The sequence below is a fragment of the Fringilla coelebs genome (assembly GCF_963513975.1).
Source record: "Fringilla coelebs genome assembly, chromosome: 3".
Taxonomy (NCBI): domain Eukaryota; kingdom Metazoa; phylum Chordata; class Aves; order Passeriformes; family Fringillidae; genus Fringilla; species Fringilla coelebs.
This window is the reverse complement of record NC_140030.1, coordinates 39,888,139-39,898,462: the sequence shown is the minus strand read 5'-3', so window position 1 is coordinate 39,898,462 and position 10,324 is coordinate 39,888,139. Positions and strand designations below refer to the sequence as shown.

Sequence of the window (10,324 nt, the reverse complement as noted above, 5' to 3'; positions counted from 1 at the left end):
ATCAGTGCTCATCATTATTCATATGCCAAACAGACGTTTCACAATCCTTCTTGGTTCAGAGGTGATAAAAGATAAATTTTTAAGCTTCTAACAGCAGAGTGCAGTGTGTTACAAGGAAAACATACTGGAGTTAGGCTTAAAATATCTACAAATCTTTTCTGCTTTGCTTTATTAACCAGTGTGGGGCAGTTGTTTAATTTTTGTTTATAAGCAGTTGAGAATTATGACGATGTTAAACTGCTGCACCTGAAAGTTACTTGAACGACTAAATAACTATAGTAGCTTTTATCTTACAGCAGACCAATGAACTACCTTGCTACAGAGTGAGAAATAATGCAGCTGTACAGCTTTCCACAGAACTATGAAGCAGAGGCACATTTGTGGCAAAGGATGTCGTCCTGCCGAGTGAGGAATTCCTGGCCCACCAGGGATACAGAGCATTTCGCGCAGCTAAAGCATTCCCCGTGCCACTGGCGCTCCTCAAATGAGATGTATTTGGTACCCCCGGGAGCTGAAAGAGAGGAGGAAAAAGAAAAGAAGATCTGAATCCAATATTTCTGGACATGGTTCAGTAATGCAACAGATGACTTTCTGATGTGTGATCAGGTTGTCATTCATATATCAAACGGAAAAAATAACAAAAATCCATAGTGTGAAATATTCTTTTTTGGCTGAAGTGAAAAATGTCTTTAAAATTTAAACAGTGGGAAATATTTGAAGCAAAGCCACAAGTCATTTGCTTGCATATCCCATTATGAGATCTGAACACAGTGGGTTTATCAGAATGTCCATTCAGGTTTGCTGATCTTCCAAACAAACTCTCATGGAAGTTATTTGCAATATTTATATAGTTTCTATACAACTCTGAATGAAATCTTATAATTAAGTTTCTTCAAAATGGATTCTTTTGGAAATTACCAGAGAATGGGATTCCTAGCAGAATTATCTGAAATAAAATCTTGAAGACTGGGGGAATTTGAATAGTTTTGATGCTTTTGTTGTTGTTGTTGTTTTGTAGTTTGGGTATTTTTTAAATCATGCACATGTGATTGGGTATTCATTGATTTCTTTGTCCAATGACATACGTAGCATGCACCTGTAAGAATCAGGAAGGACTTTTCAACAGTTGACTCCACACATAATAGGATTAAAGTGCAGAACACCAGCAAATGCTCTCAGAAAACTCCAGCTATCATAGACCAGTGACATACATGTCTAATTATAAATCATATATAAGTATACAAGGATTCATGAAATAGACCTCTGCTGCATTTGGCAAGCTTTCTAATTTGACAGGTGTGCCTTACCAGCAGGCAGTTAATCTGTGTTCAGTTTGATCACATTTGCATTTAAAAACAAAACTGAAAAAAATCACAGAAGGCTTGTGTGTACTGTCCTGGGAAAAGCAAAAAAAAATATTCTTAAGGAGGAATTTTCTACAGAAAACACTACATCAAACAATGCCTTTGGACTGATAAAACCGCTCCTCCTCTGTTAGGGAACATGTGTGATCAGCATCTCCTAGGAACATACAGGACATGTGACACAATCTCTCTGATAGTTAACTCCAGTATTTCATTATGATGGGAGTAATTTTAATGGTTTTTTCCCTAAAGTTAAAGTCTTTGAGAAGAGACTGATGATTCATTTCTGTCTGGTCCCCTCTAGAAGACGAGACTCACCTGCAATAGGTTTCTTGCAAGCAGCACACTTCTGGGCATGGAATTTGCTGAAACAGTCTACACAGTATGGGTGCTCATCTTTGGAAATGAATCTTTGCCTAGACAGCTGAGTTTTACACACAGCACACACAAAGCATTCTTTGTGCCAAGGCTGGTCATGGTAGGCCACTCCTCCAGAAGTTACAACCTAATGCATTGACAAACAAGGACAGAGCAAAGAAACAAAGGTGTGAATCATGGAGGATTGTCCAATCCTTCATAAGTACTTCCACATGTTTTCCCTCTTCCAACATGTGCAAGAGAAGAGAGGGTGATCACATTGATTTTTTTTCATCTGGATTATCCATTTAACTAATCTGCAGTTGAATTCCATATGCTAGTGGTTTGTTATTTTCAATTTTCTACCATAGCATAACCTCATAATTTGTAATAAATATGTTATCTTTAAATGAAATTTTTCTATTATACTGTAGATAAGTGTTTAGAATCAGGCATGCTCTCAGAAGATAAATTCTCAGTGACAGGCAGTGGGTGAAAGAACTGATGCTGAGATGATAGTTAATCTCCAACCAGTATCTTGCTGTTTCCCACATGAAACAGTATTTTAAATAGTTAGAAAGAGAGTAAAGAATCAGAAGTATAACAGAAAGGAGAGTTACACAGTCAGAAGAAGAAAAAAAAAAATAATGTTTATCAGTGTCATCAACTTTTCTTTGCTAGCAATACACTCACAGCTCTGGACTGGTTATTTCTGAAGAGGGAAATTTCCAGTTGTTCTGTGGCTCCCAGAATTTGTGAGAGACTGTACAGAGAAATTTCTATAAAGATGAGCTGTAAGATAGTGTTTCTACTATTAAGTCACATGCATGACAGGGAATTAATGAATGAGTGAATGAATGAATGAATGAATGAATGAATGAATGAATGAATGAATGAATGAATGCTGTTGGAACAGGAGGAGAAAAAGAGGAAGAAACTTCAGTAAAAATAGTAGTATCATCAAATTTCCCTGGGGAACACAGTTTCAGGAAAATCAAGAATAATATGGGGTCATGTCAAGCAATAAAAAGATTTAAATAGTTTCTAATCCCTTTAACATTCCAGTTTTGGGGTATTTGGTGGTTATGTTTCCATTAAAATCTAAAAATCACTGACAAAAATTCAAGATTTGGTTTGGCAATTTAATCTATTTGGGCTCAATTCTCATGTATGAGAACTGATGCAATTTTCAGAAAAAAAAGGGTTTTAGCTATTATGTAGGGGGACTATTTGCATTCCTAGAATTTTTCAGAAGCAAATCCTGATTATTTCATGTGGGTGGTGCTAATATCAATGCCTGTAATAAACATTGAGCATAATTACTATAATTGCCATATGTTCATTTAATGCAAGTTAAAGGCTTGTATGTAGAGACTTGGGAATATATAAAAGTACTTTCTAAAGTTTAGCTACTGAAGAAATAAGTAGGCAGCATATTTTCCTGAAATTAAAAGCTTTTGTTCAGGGTAGAGATTTACAGGTAATCATTACATAACTACAGGAAATTATAAGTTATTTGATGAAGTGGAAAAAAAAAAGCTTCCAGAGTGATGCAGGTACTAAAGAATAAGTAAAATTCTGTCCTAAGAAACAGCTTAAAACATTTCCCTAGAGAAAAATATCACACTAGAATAGTGTGATGCTCTGAGTATTTTCATCAACAAGAGACAATCTTAAAACATGAGAAATCAAGGAAGGGAAGAACTGATTTATCTGTACTTGGGGGAAAAATGAAATTTCTGGTACCCACAAGAGTATCATCACGTATTGCATCAGTGGGACTCGTGACTAGTGTTATCACAATTGAATGTTACTTGATCTGCTAATTGTCTGATACATTTCAAGAAAAAATAGCCAAGATTGTGGATGATTTGCTCCGTTCAGGTGGCTAATTATGTGTATGAATACATCTGAAAAATGGTGGAAAGAGAGGCATGTTTACAAAAGCAAAATCAGAGATTCTCAGGAAAGAAGAGTTTTATATAACTTTCCATTTAATCTTTGCTAAAAATCACAATGAATAACTAAAGAAGGCCAAGGCATTTGTTTTGCCAAATAAAGACATTTATTTCAGATATAATCAGTCTTAGATTAACAAGAGTGGACAGCAGACACTCTCTGGGTTGCCTTTCAGTGTCCAGTGTCATTGGGAAGTTCCTGATCTCCCTCTTGGTTCACCTCACATTTCACATGACCCAGCCCTTTCCCCCATGAGCAATATTGCCTCACTAGGGCACGTCTGCATTGTGTGTTTAATTACCTTTTTGCAAGCATAGCAATGGTGAGCAAATTGCTTCTCAAAACAGGGCACACAGTAATTCTCATTGTCTTTGGTGATTAATGGTTTTGTTCCCAATGGCTGCTGACAATACTGGCAAACAAAACAGGATTCATGCCAGGAACTTCCCTTAAATTCCATTTTACGTGAACCTGAAAAAAACCAAAGTGAACAATCGTCTCAGATACAGCCTTGTAATATAAGTCATAAATGTTAAGAATGCTCTTGTTTTTGAACTTTCTACCTCAGCATTGGATTACCCAAGGAAACAGTTATCTTCAATTTAATAGAGCTTCTAAGAATGCACTTCAAATTTCAAGAGCACGTTCAGTGCCATGTATTCATCTGGCAAAAGATGTGCTGAATTGCCTAAGCTGTGATTTTTAGAGTGTGTTCTTATATGAATCTTTTGGGGATTTCTTTGTGATTATGCTTGAATTTCTCAGTTTCTCTCAAACCAGCCGACTCACTGATGTTCAGGTACACAGCAATTTTATTAATTAGAAAGTAATTTGTTGGATGTTTAGTATGTTTATTATTATTATTCACTTATAAATGCATTATTTATCTTAATCAGCTTAAATTGGCAGCTTTCTAAAAGTTAATATTTTTACTGTGGTACAGCACATTACATTGCCTTCTCCTATAGCTCACCATTTCTGTCCTAGACCTTTTTATCATGTTTAACTGGATGCTTTTGATACAGCACAAGGGCAGAAAGTTGCTCAGGTAAATGTTTGTCAGAGGAGTCTCTGTGTGCAGGTTGTCAGAGGAGTCTCTGAGTACATGTGTCCTATCTTGATATAAAAACATAAGTCTAAGATATTTACATATACCTGGGAGAATTTTTCCAGTGGCTCTCCATCCTCAACTTCCTACCTGTAGGTAGCATAAGACTGCACAGAGAGGTGCAAGGCGCTTTTCCATCCTTTCCACATGAAGAAGAGGATTGCTGCTATAACTGATTTATCCCACTGTACCTGTTCCCTGAACTGTGGGGCCACTGGAGGAACTACTGGTTGTAATTGGACACAAAAGGCTTGCAGCTTCACCCCAGTGATCAGAAGGCCAATTTCACTGTCTTTCACAACTAGCTCTTTTCAACACAGAGCTAGCAAGCTGATGAGAAGGGAGTTAATGATATGGTTGGCATTCCCATACTTCTGTTGCACTGTTTCTCACACCTTTGGGCACTTGCTGCAAGGATTTAGACTTTGTGACAAAACAAGCAGCATGGATTTACACCAGAAGACAATGATGCAAACCTGAGTGCATTCTGGCACTTTTTTCATCACATCTAGTGAGGTATGCCTATTTGACAGTATTTTTGTAAACTATGTACAATTTAAGCAGTTTATAATCCTTTAAATGAACACAACTGTATTTTTACAATATTTGTTTCCACTAATGCAGATTTTACTTGTAATGAAAATGAAACAAACTGTAAAAATACAAATTAGTGTCACAGGTTGAATACAATGTGATTAATCTAGTACCAAGAGTAAGAATATAATTTTACACAGCCTGGATCTTACTGTTTGGCATTAAGATACACTGGAAAATAAAATTCTAAATGTCACTGCCAAATTTACTGGGATTCTCTGTTCCAAAAATTAGGGGTGCATTTTCTTAAGCAACCAGCTTCCTTTTGCAAAAAATGGTGGCTTCTCTCAGATGCCTGTGAAGAGGCAGCTTTTGGGTAATCACTCTGCTCTATGAGCTTCACTGCTGTGGTAGAAATGGAAAGTCTAGAGCATGTCCTGAGCAGACACAATCAAAAGCTGAGAAGCAGCTTAGGGGAAAGTGGAGAATTTTCAAGATTGCTAGTGGCAGGAAGTAAGCCTATTGTAAACATGGACAATATTGTAAAACGGGCTTGTATTCATTTTAGTGAAAATGCTGCTAATGATTTGAAAGCAAATTGTCATGTTTTGACAATTTAAACAAAACATATTTCTGAGTGAAAGCACTAGTATAAAGAACACAAGCACAGGGTCTGGTCAATGTGGAAAACATGCAGATGACTTGTCTAATGTGGCACTTCTCACAATAGCTCAGTTTGACTACCTATGCTCACAGTGGGGAATGCTTCCTAAGAACTGACACGAATCAAGGACATCATATGAACACATTTTACCCTGCATTGAACTCTTAATATTTTTATAAGGATTCATCAGAGCTGCCAGTGATAGATCAGGAGTGTCTGCCTGCCTTCTCCACACTGCTGGGAGAATGTTACATACAAAGGAAGTGCAGTCCAAGCTGTTCTGAAAGTCAAGGACCTTGTAGCTTGGTTATTACAGGAGGAGGTCATCATTAAAACTGTGGCTCCATTTCTCAGCAAAGGGCCCCTGTTGTCTTACCAGGCATAATGGTCTTCTGGCAGTGAAAACACTTGGATGAATACTCATCAGAGTAGCACTCAGTACACAGCAACACCTCGTCCTTGGCAGCAAATGGTTTCTCCACGAGTGAGCGACGGCACTTGGCACATCTGAAGCACCCCTCGTGCCAGTGGCGGCCTTTGTAGGCCAGATCCTTGGAGAAAGTGAGTTCATGTTAGTGAAAACATTTATTTACAGCGCTTTTGTCCCACAGTTCCTTCCAGAACTGAAATGAAAAAGCAAGAGCATTGCAGGGGTGGATCCAACCAGAAGTGTGCCCAGGAAAGGTGCAGGTACTCAGTGTCACACTGCTGTGTAGATCTCGTGCAGAGGCCATCAGGAGCTGCTTTGGCAGAATGTCCTTCCTTGTGTAACACAGAGGTATGTCTTTATTGGGAGAATCACATTACATATTGCAGTTGCCTTTCAAGGGGAAACAAGCGATCAACATTTCTGATGTGCACAGACCGCTGGAGAGGAAGCACATATTCTATAGAATTTGAAATGAACTTTATGTATTTTCAATGCTTCTTCTTCCAGTTGACATGACATAATTCTAATAGTTGTCAGAAAACAAGCAATTAAAATCTCATTGAGAACAAAATGATTATTAGTAATATTGAAGAAAAAATCATTGCTTTTGTTTACATCTGATATAAATCCTTCTGAAAACTTAACAGATAAAAAGTTTGTTTAAGAGTCAGTGGGCTTAAGGGATGAAAGAGCTAACAATACATAGGCATATGAAGAGCTAACAATGTATGTGTATGAGACCCTGACTAAAAATTCCAAAAAAGACCAAACCAGATTTAATTTTCCCACAGTTAGAAAAGCAAGGGAAAAATGCACCTCCAAAAAACCCTCTCAGCTTAAAAAATAAACCCTTCCAGGGCTCTTTTATTAGTAAGAAATATAAAATGGCACAAGTCCAATCTCATTGTTCTCCTTGACCATGTCCCTGCCTTTTAAAGAGCTAAAAATAAAAGAAATACCATGCTTCGTTTCGGGAGGTGCTGAGCACTTAGCACTTTCAATTGCTTTAGTTAGTGCTCTGAACCTTGCAGGAACTAGGCTGTCAGCCCAGAGCAGCCCGGGGCAAAGACAGAGTGAGGAGGAGAGGAAGAAAACCAAGCTCTAGCCCCTTGGCAGAGGTGAGACAATCAGCTGTAGATCTCTGTGTGCCACTTTTCTCAATGTCTTGAGCCTGGTGCACTCCTTTGTCTGCTTTTTTCTCCCATTTTTTCCTTCTACTCAGTCCAAGGACATGGCTTTTTGTTTATGATCTTCAATAACAGTAATCCTGTCTCTGATTTAATTTTTGATTTTAAAGGTGAAATTAAGTGAACTCAAAGCATGTGCTCTGGTGACTCTGACTGGTGCTACATGTTCAGTGTTGCTGTGGGTGAAATGCTGATGAGATTTTGAGGAGTGTCTTCATCCAAATGAGCACTTTCCTTGGATAATTCCTGAATGCAGACTATGTGCCTTGAAGTGCTTGGGCTGGGAAAGCCTTCCAAGAGGTTTATTTTAATATCTTTGTGTCCTTTCATTTCTAAAGAACATAGGCAAAGAGAGCATGGGGAGAAGGTGACCAGTACACACTGGACTTGGCAAAACAAATACTTTTTGATAGGTTTAATTTGACCTTAAAATTCAATCTCAAGTATATGTCCTCTAAATTGAAGTATGGGGTACTAGAAACCCTGTCAAAGACCACAGAGGAACTTGAATTATTAATTAACATTGTAAAAAATGAAGAGGTGAAAGACAGGTCAGAAACACTGCCACTAATACACCATCTGTGACATGAGCATGGAATTGAGCAGAAATAAAAAACCCTCTTCATTTCCAAGAGAGAGAGAGAGAGAGATAATATGCAAGCTGTAAACATGTTGTCTTCTCAGCTTGGCATCTGCTTGTCAACACCCACAGTAAAAGTAATTTATTCAGTGCTCAAAATATTTTTTCAATGAACATGTCTCGGAAATTCCAAGGTGTCAATCAACATAATACACTGAATTACACCACCCACCCTATCACCCCTCCAGCACTGTGCAGCCTCTGCAGCCAGTGAGTGACTGGAGGTGAAGGATGGAGCCCAGCTGAGGTCTACACAGCCTTGCTGTATGCTTGGGCTATATGCATGTGCAGATTTCCTCATCTTTGATCCCAGAGCTTTCCTATTCAGGGAAAACAGCACTGTTTCACTCTGCTGTGTGTGGATGTACAACAGCTACGCTTAAGTCTCTTCAGCGATACAGGGATGTGCAAAGGGGTGGGTATCACATCTACCATTAGAGAAATTGGATTTGTGTATAATTTAACAAGGAACAAAGAGTGCAAGCTAAATCTTTACCTTGGAGCTGCACTCAATGGGCTGCTTGCACTCTTCGCAGGGCTGGGCGTACAGGCTGTCGTAGCACGGGACGCAGTAAGCGTTTTCATCTCGCAGTGCATATTTCCTGCCACGGAGAGACTGCAGGCAGAAATGGCAGTCTGTGTGGCTGCTGGTCATCCTGCTGGGACCCTCCACCTGGTCTGCAAAAGATGGGAAAATTGTGCAATTCAGTGCATGGTGCTTGCTCAAATACTAAGTAATGCTGCATTACCTGTGAAAGTTGGACAGGCATTTCCCGGTCATTTGCAGTGCCCTGGATTTCTTAATGCTGGCTTGTTCAACAATAAAATGGTAGCCTTTAACAACCTATACTCTGAATTGTATCACCTACATGATGGGGAGCAAGAGGGCTGCTTCAGCTTATTCTAACACTATTTCAGGTCAGACACCTGAAAATGAAGCCAACTTCACATTCTCTACATAAAACTACTGGTGTTATGAGCATTATGTACTGGATTCTGAGATATGGCTCATCCAGAAATTGGGTAATAGAGATAGAAGCAATAATTCAGAAATAAAAACAACTGAGGAGTTAAAAAGCCAAAGAGAAGAGGCAGGCACTTTGTAGTATGTTCCTGACTTTCTCTTGATACTCATTCCTTTCTTTTCAAAATATCCCCACATCTACCTGACCCAAAGGAAGAAAGACAAGGGACTCCAGGATATATGACTGTTTTTTGCATTATCCCAACTGTGCTGCTAATATTTGGTGGCATTGTAAGGTCACACAAATACTTCTGGAGAGCAACACAGTGAAATATTAAGAAAAATAAACTAAATAATAAGTCAAACAAAATCAAAACTCAAATAAGGTTTTCCTTGTTGTTATTGGAAAAGAGTGGTTTTTCTCACATATTTCTTTATTTCTAGATTGGATTCCATGTTGGCAGTACCAAAATAATGTGAAATAGTTTATATTTCTGTTCAGACAAGTGCAGGAAATACCACAAATCTATTGAGAGTCAGTTGTATGAATTTCCCATCCTTCAGTTTTTCAGGCTAAAGAGGCTTGGACAAGCATCCAAACCTCAGCTGCTTACAGATCTGCAATAGTGAGTGTTTTAAGGATTGTGGAGATGAAGACCTATTTCAGTCTTCTTATTGCTGGTTGGATCATCATCACTTTGCTAAGACTGGGTCTTGATTCTTGGAAATGAAGGAAGAAGAAACCAGAAAGTTCACAGTGGAGCAAACCCAAAAACGCCTGCTGGTCTCATTGGGTTGCACTCTTGGTTAAACTCAATGGGTGTAGCTGCAGCCAGCACCAGCAATCATGAATTTTAGAGGAGCTGAAAACAACTGGGGAAGGTGTCCTAAAATACTTACACGACAGTGACTCTGGGCAGCTGAAATTAATGCACTTTGAATAACAGGGCAAATTAATTTCTCTTAACCAGATGCATAGCCTGAGAGTAAGGAAGAACGTACAGAGGACAATATTTGAGGGAGTTCTTATCCATGACAAAGCCTACATCTAGCCCACTTACACCCTCATACTTTATTTTTATACACTCACTGACTGTCTTATACCCATGGTTCAGCT

The 10,324-nt window shown here is 38.6% G+C and overlaps 1 protein-coding gene across 1 annotated transcript; it reads right to left on the bottom strand.

The window, feature by feature from the left end:
- Positions 1–359: 359 nt before the first annotated feature.
- FHL5 (four and a half LIM domains 5) lies at positions 360–8,910 on the bottom strand (the record flags this gene model as incomplete). Its single annotated transcript, XM_084203609.1, has 5 exons — positions 8,740–8,910; positions 6,363–6,537; positions 3,982–4,151; positions 1,683–1,869; positions 360–511 (listed from the first exon to the last, which is right to left on the bottom strand). Exons 1-5 carry the CDS (start codon positions 8,896–8,898, stop codon positions 360–362), a joined length of 843 nt encoding a protein of 280 aa, XP_084059735.1. The 5' UTR covers positions 8,899–8,910.
- Between the last annotated feature and the right edge of the window lie 1,414 nt (positions 8,911–10,324).